Consider the following 16,545-nt stretch of genomic DNA (forward strand, 5'->3'; position numbering starts at 1 on the left):
ACTATTTCAAAAAAGCTGCACTGAATATGCCAATTCATTTCTCATAAATTATGTCACTGTTATACTGAGTAAGAATAATTTTTATTTTAAGCAATCTCTATGGAATTTTATGTGATAATGCAAAATTGAGTCATTGGCACCTATCCAAGAACATATATTTTGAAAAGCCATTATAATTAATTATGTCCTAGAAAAGTAAGAAACCAAGCAATAAAATACCATATAATCTGTAAAATGTTTTGTAATAAATAACATCTGAAAAATAATGCATGCATGCTTTACCAAAAACTTCTAGCATCAAAATGATATCATTGACATATTGTGATGGTCACATGATGCAAAATCACATCAATCAGCAGCAAAAGTGTTAATGAATAATAATCTATTATATAAATCTATAGCCATTTCTTGGCAAAATAAAATAACAAATATTAAAATGTGATTGAAAAACAACAAAATATGAATCCATATTGACTATATTCTCAAATTATAGTTATTTAAGAATTTGTTTATTGCTTGCATAGACAAACTATTACATTTCATAACAATATCATATTGACTTACTGTATGTTATGACTTCAAATTATTATTAACGAAAGAGATACATTCACAAAGTAAAGATACAAGGCAAGCAGAAATCCAAGAAAAGTTATTTTTTTGCAATTTTCTGCAAGTGTCATGTAACTCAGATCTGTTAGGATCTAAGTTACATGACAGAAGTCACTTGACTTTAATTGCATCATCATTATGCTTGCAATGTGTGTTTAAAATGATCATGTCAATTTGTAATCCCACTGTGAGACTCAGCACTACATAATTTGTTTACTTAACTACAGCATAACATAACCTTCTAACACTACCATTTTGTCAAATAACTGTCAACTTTCGCACCTGGGAGTTAATCGTTTGTTAAGTTCTCAGCAGGTGAGCGACGCTTTCTCATAACCTCCCGACTTATTGTCTCAAGTTCATCCGTTGAATATAACAAGAAACTGAAAATTTAGAGAGTTGTCGCCCGTTCTTCCAATAGTGCAGTCATTACCCAGGTTTACTATACACATCACCTCTGGCTCTTTCACCTTCTCGTTTACCTTATTGGATTTTCCTGATCACCTACAGAATTAGTGAGTGCCCCATCCTTGGATTAACATTGCTGCCGAATCGACGTTAAATGCTACCAAATAGGACTATCTCTTCTCTCCATCACCAAACTTTTCAACTCCAGTCAAATAGGTTGCTCCAGCCTAAGGAAGACCCATCGCTGCATCAGGTATCTATCGCCATGCGTTTTTTGTAAACTCTCTCTCTCAGCATTTGCAAAAGCATGTATATCTATGCATATCAACCTTATCAGTTAGATTCCTGTGGTCCAAGTATTTTTCCTTTAAATTTTTCTCTAAATAAACGGTTGTTTTGTTATCCTAGTCTCTGCGTGAGTCACTTCCGGCATGCTGTCTCTCACTCCATCTGCCCAGTTGCCTGTGCATGCGACCATTCACGTGACTGAATCAACACACCATCAACACCATGTCTTCTGTTGTCAATCAAGACATGGTGGTGTCTATCCTGATGAGGCAATAATGTGGTGCCGTCCCTCCGGTCACACCCACCAAGTGCTAGATTTTTCAGTGATTCAATTCCTTTGCCCAAAAGGAGAAACTGCCACTGAAATTCATCAGAAACGTGTTTCCATTTACGAAAAAGATGTTATGAACATGTCATAGGGATTCACAGCCAACAGATAGATGTATCTGATATATTAACAGGAAGGTTGCATTGACTGTTTTGATGTTCTGACTGAAGAAAGCCTATGAAGTAGGTCTAAAATGTTTTTGGTTAATTAAATATATTGCTATTTATGTCACACAAGAGTTGTTGCAGACATTCAAGTGGGAAATTTTGGAACATTCATCACATTGCCCAGGTCCTGAAATGAGTGATTATCACTTGTTTCTGAAGTTGAAGAAGCATCTCTATGAAAAGAAGTTTGATGACTATGATGACAACGAGGTTTAAGATGAAGTGATTACATGGATATGAGAGCAGGTGGGAGATCTCTATAATGTCAGCATTAAGAAACTCATTTCCAGGTTTACCAAATGCATTGAGATCCATGATAACTATATTGAAAAATAAACAAACACAAGTTCCATAGGTATTATAAGTCAATCTAAAAATAAAATGCTTTAGAAATATTTTCTGGACTTTGTATCTTAACTTTACAAATATGTTTCATATATAAAAACTTCAATTTTAAATTATGGAATTTTATTGCAATAGTGACTTGATATAACATGCTTTGATAGAATGCAAATCCAAATACTGTGCAACACAGTCTTTGCACCCAAATTTATCATCCAGCCTCTTCAGATCCTCACTGCTTTAGTTAGACTACCAAGTTAAACTGACAATTAACAGCACAGTTCAAAATCAATTGGATTAATTTGCAATATATTTTGCAAGCTTTACCTATACTTTATACTTGAATAACACTTAATAACATAATAATAATTGGGTGTCTTGATACGTAAAAAGCCAGAAAAAAATTAATAAAGTGAGATTTGTGTCAGTGAACAGTAAGGTGATAAAAAGTGGACACCATGTAACATGAGTTGTTCATAAACTTGAAAGAAAGAGTTCTTTCTTACAATGCAGTTTAATTTTTTGGATCCCAAGAATCGTTAACATACCAAGTTACCAGTGTATTTAGTTAAATTTTATGTTATATTAAAAAGAGACTAAATTCATTAAATTAAATTCTTCTAAAATACTGTAGTGTCTATAAAGATCAGAAATTCAAGCAATGACTCATCATGACTATTCATAATAGACAATGAGACCTAATTAGAATCATATCTCTCAATGGATTTCCTTACCATGCTAATAAACTGAAAGAATCATTTAAATATTGTGTAACTGACAATTAAATTTGTCTGTATTATATGATTTTAGTCATCTATGCAAGAGGGTTGGACTGATGAGGAACTATAAGTCTAAAATGCATTTCCAATGTCAACAGAAGCATAATAATTTTTTGGATCTGATCTCTGACTCAGTTTTCATCACTCAAGGTACACTAAGTTTGTAAATTAGCCAAATTTAGACCACGTCAAGATACATTAATCACAGACAAGAAGTAAAAATACTTAAAAAGAGAATCATTAGAGATCAAAAAAGCCATTCAATATTCTAAATTTTTGTAATAACCTGATTCAGAAAATTTAAAAATCTATTTTAAGATAATAAACAAGAATACAGTAGACCCCCTATAACACAGGTTCATATAACACGGTGAAAAAATTATGATCGTGTTTGTATAACACACTAAACGACTCATATAACATGGTAAAATGTCATCACCAACTCGTGTTGCGACAGGATTGGTCGAATCTGGACCAATAACGGACATTGCACAAACTGTTGAGTTTAAACGAGCAGCGGACCTACTAAAAACCATTTATTATTTAATGGCCATAAAAATTATATTTATATTAATGATGTCTCCAAAGTTCAGCAAATTTTTTGCAGAAAAATAACTTATCAGGAAACACACGTCCACCGTTCGATGAGCCACTCCGTGACGAAAACAAGCTTAAGCAATGGCGTCGTCAAACGGTGTGGACTCAGTAAGTAATCCTACAATTTTTTGTTTATAGCATAGTTTATATGGATTATTCCCAAAAAATTATATGTGATTTGGAAACATTGAGTCAAATTAGTGTAGAATCGGTTAATTTTATGCAAGAAAACCTTTCAAACAGCCGTAGTCGCTAAACTGCACACGTGCTGGGCTGTGATTGGCTCATGTATTTAAGTAACTCGTACAACATGGAATTCATATAACATGGAACGTATCTACTGTGTTATAGGAGGTCTACTGTTATTTATTCCACGAAATTCATTATGTAAAGAATCTTACAGATAGTCTGAATTAGCTGATTTCAAATTAACAAGATGCGATGATGATGATATTTGCAAATAATAATAATAATAAAAAATTAATGATCAGATTTTAGATAAAAGAAAACTGAAATTATAAAATAATTCTTACTGTTTGTTTTTTAATATATTCTTGCTCATATACTTCAGCCAGACTCTTCTTCTCTTTTTCTACTAATACTGCATTTTTATATTCAAAAGGTTTCTCTACTACTTTCTGTTTCCTTTCTACATCATCCCATGCCTAAAAATATATTAAAACAATGTTATTAGTCACATTTTTTCAACATTCAAAAAGTTTATAGTAAATCATTTATTTTATATAAATTAATTTTTTAAAATTATAATATACAAAGCCAAAAATTAAGTGATCGAAATTAATCATATTCAGTAATCATCTTTAATTTCAATTAAATGTAATGAGAGATTAAATATATTTTTCTTTAAATTTTTCATTAATAGGAAATTATGATTGGTGAAATTTTATAATTAATTTGTTTCACTATCTGTAAATTAAATAAACCATAAGTCAAATCTGATAAATTTGAATACAATATTATTTGTCTTGAAATTTAAATCAAATTAGTGGTGAAAAATAGAGTTAATTTGATTTTTTTACTGTAAATTTGGATAATTCAAAGTTAGTATATCATATTTTGAAAATGAAATTGAAAAAAGAAAAGATTGTCAACTGATTTAAAGAATATCTGCATTTCAGGAATTCCACAAAATGCAAATATGTGGTAATTCTGCAAACTTCAGACTAGACAAAATCGTCATGTGTTTCACAGTTTAACATTTGAGTCTTGATGATAGGGTTGTTTAGATATGTTTTTACAATATTGTTAATTAAAATAAGTTATTAAAAAAATAAAAAAGGAGTAAAGGTAAAGAGAATATTTTCTCTTTACCTTTCAATGTAATTTTAAAAAAATTAACAGTGAAAGGTAAAGAGAAAATATTCTCTTTACCTTTACTCCTTTTTTATTTTTTTAAAATTACATTGAAAGGTAAAGAGAAAATATTCTCTTTACCTTTACTCCTTTTTTACTGTCAAACATTAGAAACATACAAAAAAATTATTTTAATTTTCAAAAACTCCCTCATGATAATTTGAATTCCCTCATGTTCAAATTAAAAATATTTAATTGTATTATAATACAGTTAAATATTTTTGCAACATAAGTTTTACAGCTTTTTAAATCTGCCTCTGAAGATAATTTTTTTTATTAAAAGCATCAAAGAATATTCAATTTTTGTCTCTAAACTCCAAAAAACAGTGTAGATCTAACTTTTTTAAAATTTCAATGTTTGTTCTTATTTCATATTTCAAATGATGCATATTGTCATATTATTAAATTATTATGTTACAAAAAGATTCATTAATTCTGGAATCAGTCATTATAAATGTACTAATACTAATTATGTAGGTCATATAAATATAAATTACAATATTATATAAATGTACTAATTTCATTTGGTATAGACAGTAGAGACTCGTAAATCGGCACCCCGGTAATCAGAATCGCCGGTAATCGGCACGATTTTCAGTCGGACTGTGTCGTGCTGAATTGAACGTTTTTGATACTAAATTTACTGCTAAAGTATAATTTTCATGTTTTTATATTCTTCAATATATTTATTTTGTTTGTACAAAATGCATAAATAATTTTTAACGATACGATAGCCTCGATTATTATTATAAAAATTTTCGTTAGGCTTAAAATTGACAAAAATTCAACACGAAGCGACACGCAACGGAGAAAAATTTGAACATCGGACAGGTTAATATATTTTTTCGTACATAAACCGTAATCGGAACAAATCCCTAATCTGAACAACCCCAGTCCCCAATTGATTCCGATTTTCGGTTCACTACTGTATTTAATTTTATCAAAGTGATTATTTATTTTCATTCAATTTTCTACCTCATTTAAAATAGTCTAATTTATTTCTAAGGGTATGCTAATTTACTTCTAATAAATAACATTTAATTTATTAATAATTTAAATTATTCTAATAATTATAATTTATTAATTTATCATTTACATTAGTGTGTATAAAGTTTATTTATATATTTACTAATAATTGTTTATCTTATTATTGTATTTTGTGTCATTTTTTTGGTCTAATGCTAGAACAATTTAAAAATTCATAATTGTTCATTACTGAACACATTTAAATTTAAAAGCTGTATTTCTTCAAATTATATTTTGTTTAGACTTTAAACATTGAAACTACTGTAATTTAAACTAACAGTAGGCAGTAAGACAGCCATCTTGTACTGATATTAATAATTACTTTAATTTTAGAATTACATTTAATAATTTAGAATGTTCTAAGGGAGTAATGTCCAATCAGGCTAGTTTGTTCAAAGTTAGATTTCACTCCTGTTTCAAAGACATATACAGTAGACCCCCCTATAACATGGGTTCATATAACACGGATTCGTATAACACAGCAAAAAAATTGCGATTGTGTTCATATAACATGCTAAAAGAGACTCGTATAACATGGTAAAACGTCATCACCAACTCATGTCCTGACAGGATTGGTCGAATCTGGACCAATAATGGATATTGTACAAACCATTGAGTTTATACAAGCACTGGACCTACTGAAAAACATTTATTATTCAATGGCCATAAAAATTATATTTTTATTAATGATGTCTCCAAAGGTCAGTGAATTTTTCGCAGAAAGAATAACTTATCAGGAAACACACGCACGCCATTCAATAAGCTGCTCCACAACAAAAACAAGCTTAAGCAATGGTGACGTCGAACGGTGTGCACTCAGTAAGTAATCCTACAATTTTTTGTTTATAGCATAGTTTATATGGATTATTCCCAAAAAATTATACATGTTTTGGAAATGTTGAGTCAAATTAGTCTAGAATCGGTTAATTTTATGGAAGAAAACCTCTCAAACAGCCGTAGCTGCTAAACTGCACATGTGCCGGGCTGTGATTGGCTCATGTATTTAAGTGACTTGTACAACATGGAATTCATATAACACAGAACACATCTACTGTGTTATAGGAGGGTCTACTGTATGAGCAAACTGGTGGTTTGTTTCTTTTTTTGATGCCATATTTGTGCTCTGCAATACATTTATTTAGTGAGCTGATGATGTACCTAATATATACTGGATCATGTTTAAATCTTTCACCTACTATTGGGATCCTATATACTCCTGGTGCTCTCATTTTATTTATAGGATCTGTACTGATAAACATAATGTTTACAGTAGATGGGGGCTAAAAATCCATTATTTCAATTTATGAATCCACTAAGAGGATGTAAAATTACATTGATTTGGTAGAGCCTGGGAAAAAAAAATCCATTATTCCAAGAAATCTGTTGTTCCACGATCCGTTAAAACAAGATTCTACTGTATTTTTCAAAGACAAAATAAGGTACAAATATGGATATTTTATTTCTGATAAAGGTTATACTTAACTGAGAAATTTAAAGCTAATACCATATCTCTTTTTGTAATGTTTCTGCTTCTACTTTATTTCTGAGTAATGAATATATCAAGCAATTTAAAGAAAAATGTTTAAATAATAAAATGAAAGTAAATGAAGTCAAAAGTAGTAGATAAAAATAAAAATACATAAAATCATATTCAGGTTTTTCATATAATAAAATGCTAGTAAAACTGAAAATGTTTTTTTTTTTAACACCAAAATTAAAAAACAATATTCTAAAATAAATCTCAGAAATAATAATATACTATAGCTAAAAATCACAACTTACTTTATCTTTAATTCTTTGTTTTATAATATCTTCCAGTTTCATTGTAGTTTCTTCACTTATTGCAGGAGCTGAAAAAATAAATTATATTCACATCTAAATGAATTTTAAAATAAATAAATAAGCTAATAAAAAACAAGAAAAATTAGATTTTTTTCAGTCAAACATTTATTTTTTTAACATATTTACTGATTTTTGGCATCATAATACACTCAATGCCAGAAAAATTAGTGCACCAAGAAGTTGTCATATTGCTGTGAAATTTGGCATGTGGATAAGACTCAAGCAATTTGAAAATGATTAGAATTATAGCATGATGGCTCTTTGGATAATGCTAGCAGAGGGCATTGAAGTGCATCCTCTTTGGCCTATAAAAAGTGCACAAAGGCATCCTGTCTATAGTTTACCAGTTGTAGACACACACTGTATCACTAGAAATGCCTTTATGTTGCAATCAAAGACCATATGAACAACTAACTGAGTTTGAGAGGAGAAGGATCATTGGGTTGAGAGAAGCTGGATAGTCATCTCACTGAATAGCCCAACTTGTAGGCCATTCTGACAACACTGTGAGTGAGACCAGTGGATGAGAGAGAGCTTGCACACATGGTACCCAGGCTCAGGATGACCTCAGCAAACCACTAGCCAAGAGGACTGCCTGGTCCTCTGACAAGTTTGCACACAGCCGACTGTATCGTGTCTGTGGGTGGCACCATCATTACAGGTCCATGTGTCTGTTGGTACCATTTTGAAGTGCCTGGGTGAGAAACATTTGTTATCATGTCTCTGTTGTCATTGACACCACCCACTGTTGTCTCTGTTTGGAGTAGTGTCTCTCTTGACAGGATTGGACCGCAACAGAATGGAACTGCATCGTCTACAGCAATGAATCCAGATTCAGTTTGGGCACTGATGATGGCTGTGTTTGTCTGGAGGTCCTGTGGTGAATGCCTCAATCCTGTCTACACTTTGAAGTGGTGTACCACCCTCACAGCTGGTGTGATAGTCTGGAATGCCATCACATACAACAGCCTGTCATCTCTAGTAGTGATCCAAGGAACCATGACAGCCCAGCAGTATGTTAGTGGCATCCTGCACTCTCATGGGTTGCTTCTCACGGCAGTGCTCCCAAGAGCCTTTTTCCAACAGGATAATGCTCGACCACACACATCAAGGGTATCACAGGACTGCCTCCACCACATTGCCATACTTCCCTGGCCCTCCTAGTCCCCTGATCTGTCACTGACTGAACATGTCTGGAATCACCTGGGACACCAAATTAGACAGCCAAAGGGTTTGGCCAAACTAGAGGACTGCTTGCAGCAACTGTGGACTGATATGCTGCAGGACACCAAATGGCACCTGTATGCCCCATGCCTGCCCATGTCACATTGTGTATTCACCTTAGAGGTGGCCCAACAGGGTACTAGAACCTCCTTTCATTTGTAGTTTTTCTTGCAATAAATGATTCTTTTGCTTTTATTTTGTAATCACTTATTTAAATCCCCATTACACTCACACATGTACAATTTCATTCAATTCCAACAATGCTTTCTTGGTGCACTAACTTTTATAGCAATGAGCATATATTTCTTCTCCAATAAGCTAATAAATATCTTAAAGCCCAATAATAATATCAAAGCCAAATCAGGATACATTCCTGCTACTAATAATTATTAATACAAGATGGCACCTAATTCCTACCTTTAATGCAAATTACTCAGTATTTAATAATTATTAGTAGCAGGAATGTAGCCCAATTTAATCTGGTAATCATTTGGTTTTAATAAGCTAATAACATTATGTCAAATTATAACACAGTAAACAGTTACTAGAATGATAAATAATAAAGTTTTTTTGATTTAATCCTTTCTTTTTCATTCATTTACCGTATTATACACTTTTCATACTTGCAATTATTTTCTCAAATTTTCAATTATAAACTTGGTGAAAAAATAACAAAGTTCATAATTTATGCATTCTATTTACAATTTACTTTCAATTTATAAATTGTATATGATAAAAAATGTAATTTTATCCAAATTTCAAATTACCTTGTCTAGTCAAATGATCATACTGTAGGTTCTCTTCTAATAAAGAATTTTCAGGTCTACTATTGGATGTAATTTCTCCCTTTAACTGCCAAGGTTTCTCTGATAATATTTCATTTTCCAGTTGTTCCATTTTCCTCTTGAGCTAGATATATAATTATTTACAGTTTCTTTTTTATGTAATTTAATGATTATATTTATTATTAAAAAGCTTTTACTATATATTTCAAAATGAATAATTTTATTTTGAATTGTATATTACTTCTTTATTTTATTTATTTACTATAGTTTTTATTAGTACTTTTACATGATGCATAGTATAATAAAACTGAACCTTGCACCAATCAAATCAACCAACCAACCCTTTTATTCTGAAAACTTTTATAAATCTCATATTAATTCATTTTATGTGAAAATACTGATAGCTGTGTTCATAAGAAACTGAAATATTTCATTTCCTGAAATAAAAATAGTTTAAAGAACTCAATCATGCAAGTTAATTCATTAAATATAATTTATGAATTAACCTGCACATATTTAATATCATTTTTTGATGGACATCAAACAAATTTAGACCATGTCAAGCAGCTATTTCATTTGGATTATTATAAATATAAATTATTGTGCAAAAAGCTCATGTACAGTACATCACTAATAATTAGCTTTACTCGTTTGTTGTATTTTATACATTTACCATCTTACTGTTTTATTGTTACCTCATTTTAATCGGGGATATTTATAAGGTGAGTTTCAATCATATTCTTTTGGGCAATGCTTGTATAGAAATAAATAAATAACTTTACACACACACACACACACACACACAAAAAAAAAAAAAGAAACACTGAAAAGTCTCAAGAAACCAAAAAATGTTTAATAGATCTTCCCAAATTCCTATCTTCAGATCCTATCCCATCCGATCATCCTATCTTCATATCACAATAAAAATCAGCATCAAATACTTCAAAATACATAATTGTACGATGTTCTTAAATGAAACAAACAGTGTGCTTCAAACAAATTAAATCCAAAATTTATAACAAATTGTAATATCATATATAAACATCATCAAACAAAAATAAACAAACAAAAACAAAAAGCATATTAATTAAAACAAAAAATAAACTAGGATATCATGCGACTTTGTCATATTGCGATAGAATTGAAGCGGAGGTGGAAGAAAAGAAGCAATCCCTGCACCTGTTAGGCACAGAAGAGGTGGTTCTTGTACAATACTTGATGGATATGGACAGGTGAACTTTGCACTTGCTGCCATAAAACAGGCTCTCCTTGTACCTTAAGGACACAGGAGACATGATCCTAGACCCAGCCAGATATGGAGAGATGATCCAAGAACAAAGCAATTAATGGTGATTGCATTTTTTCTTGTGTTTTGTTCATTTTTTGCACCTATTTTCCATTAGGTGCACATAATACTGTTTTTATTGTTGATCCCTAGGCCTAAATTCCATTAGGTGCACTCGTCACATCAAAGAGCATGGACATTGTCACTGTCATACCTTCATATATCAAAAACAAAGTCATGGACTCCTATTTTTACTTTCCTGGCTCTGATATAGATAACAGAGGGAAAGTATGGCAATCAGTCAAAAAATGATCCCCCTCAAGATTTTTATATTTTTAAACTTAGGGGACCTGGAAATATCGAAAAATGCAAAAACACATTATGACCACATTGCCGTTGTGTGAAAGAACACCTTTAGTTTATGACCTCATTAATAATGAGAAGATACCAACTCCAATGAATAAGAAAGTAAAAGTGTACAAGATTTTATTGAGATTTAAAGAGAATTACAACCTGATTTTACATAAAGAACATATTTCATTCTCTTGATACACAATGGAAAGAACACTTGAATAATAATATTAAATGTAAAGATACTACTGTGTTGAAATGGAAGCAATAAATAAAGGTGAGAGGCAGAGTTAATCATTTTTCTTGCCTAATTTTAAGTTGCTTTTGCTCCCTATGGCAGAAGAATTAGTAATTATAACATCAAAAGATAATTTGTGAAATATCAGAACAAAATCAGTTTGGATCTAGACTCTTGAGTTTGGGTGCAAAGAGCCATTTTTGATTAAGGGACTATATCAGTTATGATTTCATCTGGTTTAACACTTTGTATAGATTGTTTATGTTTGTGTTTGTCTATCAAGCATGGCAATCTATAATAGATAACCCCTTTAAAAAATATCGGCAACCAATAATACATGCAATAACAATAATTTCATCTCTTCAAATAATTTAAGTTTTTAGTTTTTCAGTTATATTCTTTATAAAAGGCATTTTAATATTTTTATTTGTAATTATTTGTTAAATTTGTTAAAACTATATTAATCTCTATGTAAATATAGTATATTTTAATTCAAAAACAATTACATCAAAGAAAAACAATGTTATTCTAAACTTCAAACCTGATATAGACATTCAATATAGAATTCTGCTTAACCTGATGCAGGCCACTCAAAGTAGCTGAAAATGTTCATTTTTAATCAGTAAATTGCTGGAAGTGAGAGAAAGGTGTGAATTTTAGCATTTATGTTTGTGTATTTTGTTGTACATTTGGAAATTATTTATATATAATTTTATTTATTTTTTGTAATTAATTTACTTTTTGTTTTTGTTTGTTTGTTTTTATTCAAACTGTGGTCCATAGACCAGTTCTGATCTGTGCACAGTTTATTATTGAACTACAATGAGATTTCAATTTAAAATTTCATAATTTTACATACTGTATTACAATGATGAAACTATTTAAAAACATATTATTTTATAACTTTATGATTTTCTTAGTGCCATGGATGTACCCTATATTATTTTCCTTTGTAAATTAATTTTTTTTACAATTCTATGCACAGAAGCTAGAACTTCTGTAAATAAGTTTTAAAACACCTATCACTCTTTTTTCTAGCAACTTCTTTAATTAGTTAAATAAGAGAACAAACGCTTTTGGAGCGTTTGTTCTCTTATTTAACTAATTAAAGAAGTTGCTAGAAAAAAGAGTGATAGGTGTTTTAAAACTTAAATTATATTCCTTTTTGTTATTTGCACTGTATAATATATCAGTACACAGAAAGTTTATCTCCATTCTTTTCTGACGTTCGGAGGCTTAAAATTTCTACAGTACTCTAATCTGCTTTTTTTTAAAAAAAAAAAAAAATTCTCTCTCATAGAGTATCTGTTGAAGTGTTGTCTTACAACCTTTTTTATCTTCTAATTTTATTCGGATTTGTTTTTTTTTAAAAAAAAAGCAGATTAGAGTACTGTAGAAATTTTAAGCCTCCGAACGTCAGAAAAGAATGGAGATAAACTTTCCGTGTACTGATATATACAGTGCAAATAACAAAAAGAAAGATTTTATCTGACACCATCGGTTTTTAAGATAAGAGTTATCTTGAAGTAATTTTTGTCTTTTACATTATTTTTATTAATATTAAATTATATTTTTTAATATATTAAATTGTCTACTTTCCTTTTTGGGTTTATTTATTTCCATTTCCAATAACAACTCTTTTTTCTTTAATTATACCATATAAATAACATAGTTTTCTCAGAAAATATTCTTTTCAGTTCAGATCACTTGTTAATTCCACTCTTACTCCCTATTTTTGAAGAGCATATCTCTGTTCATCTTCAGTTGAAAGTTTGAACATTGTACTTAAGATCATAAAAGAAGCAACGTTAAGTACAGTGGTACCTTGTACTTCAAACACTTCAGAGTTTGAATGCTAATTTGACAAAAATTTGCCTCAGAATTCAAACTGCATGGGCAGTGAAAAAACACATTCAAAGTGTAAACATGATCTGTTGTGTGACAGAGTCATCTGTAACTCTCATGTTACACTCGTATGTTTTCAGTGTTTCCTCTGCTTCACTTTTGCTGTGATTGGTTATACAAATTGTATGTTATTCATCAATTTTTAATAATTTCTTCTTGTAATTTTTCTTTGTCAACAGCTTTTAGACACTCCATATGTTTTGTATCCTTTAGTTCAAAAATTCCCCAATGAAACTTTTTAAACCACATTTCATGTGTTTGAAGTTTAGGAGCATCTTCCCTATACACATTAAATTTTTTTTACTGTTTGTATGTATCCTTTCCAAAACTCAAAGCATAATATGTCTAATATGCTTTTTATCAGAAAACATTTCAAATTGATTTTATTGAAACAAAATGTGAATAAAAAATTTAAAATACTTTTAAACAAAGAATATAATCTCACTTTAGCTATAATGTGTTAAATTTCACAACTGTTATAATTAAATCATACATCTGTTAAGAAATAATAGCTGTCAAAATATGCAAAAAAAAAATCTGTTTAACCCAATGTAACCTTTACTTATTAATTAACCATGACGTCCAAGAAGTGAGTGTAGGCAATGAAGTTTAAGAGGAAGGTTGTAACATCGACAATTGAAGTGGGGGGAAAGTTATCATGAAGTGCGAAAGCATTAAGCATGTGGCCAATGTTTAAGATGCCAAAGTCAATGGTGTGAGACCAGTAAATGCAATTTTCATTTTATCTACAGTATTTACATGTTTTATTTATTGTTTTCACGTTTTAATTCATTATTAGGGCATTTAATTGTGTTATTTTTCCTTAAATTATGCAAATTTGCTGTTTTAAGTTTATCAAAATAAGTATTGTTTAAGATATGAAAATAAATTAACTAACTTTCCATTACTTCTAATGGGAAAAATTGATTCGGACTTTGAATGGCCTCCTGAAATGAATTAAATTCGAAGTACGAAGCACCACTGTAATGATTTTTTCAAAGCCTAAGTTTAAATAATTAAATAGTTAGGTCAAGTGTACATTGTTTCTATTATCTGAGTAGATTAAACTTATCTAAGTTCCAATTAAATCTGGAGTAAAGTTTTCAATGACTCAGTTAATTTTTCTGAAACATCTAACTTATAAGTTATTAAAGTTGACAAATTACTTTCCTTTAAAATTACCAATTGTGTTTCCACTTAAGTTACATAGAATTTATGTAAATAACAGAGAATTTATGATAATTTATCTTCAGTTAATGATTTTAATGCATTTTTCTTCATATTATCATTCCCAACTTATAAAAAATAAGATTTCAAAACACTTTACTATACAGGAGCAACAAAAAAATCATTAAAGAAAACATTAAAAGAACAAAGAAAGATATTAATAACAATAGCAAAGATACAATGCTAAGTTAACAGTTAAAATTAAATCAAATTTGAATCTGAATGGATTATAGCCAAGGTCATATTTTCATTGTGAGATAATAAAGTATTATTTGTAATAGAAACCATATTAATCACATCACAAAATTGTTCCTTACACAAACACTGAATTCATTAAAATACAAAATTATATTTTTTGATAAAATAATTAATACACTGAAAACTTTATTAAATACATTACCATATTTTAATGTATTTATAAAAATTGATATAACTTTTGTAATTGAACTGCAATTTGAAAAAATTATAGACCTATAAATGCTCACTGTCATCCATCTGTCGTCTATCTTTTCTTAGTCTCGAGAATGGTGTTAGATAAATTAAATTCAAGACCAGATATGGAAAGCTTAGGGGCAAGAGACCCCGATTAAATATATATGAACTTCCGATGGAAACCAGAAGTCACATTATTTCAATTAAAAAATTTTCCCTTGAAAGGAGTTAGATAGATGACCAGTACAACTCATTGCTAACAGAAAAATATGATGTACAGGAGAGAGACACTACAGTACTAATTTGACATGGTATTTTAAATTAAATTAATTAAAAATATGATTAAAAATTGCAGCCCGGCATTGTGAGAATGTCACAATAAATAACTGCTCATTTTGAATTCAAATATTTTCAAATTTATAAATTTGCTCTGCAGTTGAACTTTTATATTGAATCTTATCTGAAGATGTTTTGAATGATAATAATTAATTTAATTATAATTATTAAATCTAATACGAGATGACACTTAATGCTTCCTTCTAGTGGCAAATTATTTAGTAATTAATTGAAAATAATCGTGATATAATAGCCCAATATAATCCAGTAGTTGGTGGCTTATAAAAGTGATAATACCTATTCATTTTAGATTTATTTAAGTACTTTAAGAATATATTTTATAGATCTACAGAATCCAACCTGAGAAGAGGGCAATCAGTGGCATAAGATCATGTCATGGTTAGAAAGAAGAGAAAGCAATTCCCCATTCACCCCTTTGCTTCTGTTATGATGTCATCACTCAATTTTAAGATATTCATAATTTGTAATTTTATGATAATTATTCTAAAATTTATTCTAATATTTTCAAATTATAATTTTATAATTTGTTTAAGATGATAATGTCGCTAAGGGACTTCGTTTCCCAACTCACTTCATTCATTCATCCACAAGCTTAACCCATTTGTTAAAAAATTTTGAGACAATTCATCAATTCTCTGTGCTGCTGTTTCTATTTTATTTTCTTTTGTGATGAAAAAATGTGTTGTAACAGTTTTTAAGTCAACAGAATCCTCCTCAATCCAAGTCAACAGTATTCCTCATTCAACAGAATAAAATTTATTTAACTGATGGAACCCCCCACTTTGTCTACATCATGCACATACTACACAGTCCTTTTGCTTGGGCTTTTCTATTACAGCATGCCTGATCATGATGTGAGAACATGCATCATTTTTAAGATGCAAAAATGAGTCACTTTTTAACAAGTTTTAGCACAACCATTCAACCCAATGCACAGGAACAATTTTTAGAGACTCTTTATAATTAGCTACTTGCAAACTG

General features: G+C 29.9%; 1 protein-coding gene across 1 annotated transcript in view; it reads right to left on the minus strand.

The window, feature by feature from the left end:
* Positions 1 to 16,545, minus strand: part of LOC136976474 (U3 small nucleolar ribonucleoprotein protein MPP10-like) — a 49,350-nt gene that overhangs the window by 14,051 nt on the left and 18,754 nt on the right. Inside the window, exons 5-7 of the mRNA XM_067271766.1 lie at positions 9,752 to 9,893; positions 7,701 to 7,768; positions 4,052 to 4,183 (exon numbers count right to left, since the gene is read on the minus strand). Coding sequence (XP_067127867.1) covers positions 4,052 to 4,183; positions 7,701 to 7,768; positions 9,752 to 9,893 — 342 coding nt within the window. The remainder of the gene's footprint in view (positions 1 to 4,051; positions 4,184 to 7,700; positions 7,769 to 9,751; positions 9,894 to 16,545) is intronic.

This window comes from Centruroides vittatus, unplaced genomic scaffold (assembly GCF_030686945.1).
Source record: "Centruroides vittatus isolate TY-2023 unplaced genomic scaffold, ASM3068694v2 contig_400, whole genome shotgun sequence".
Classification (NCBI taxonomy): domain Eukaryota; kingdom Metazoa; phylum Arthropoda; class Arachnida; order Scorpiones; family Buthidae; genus Centruroides; species Centruroides vittatus.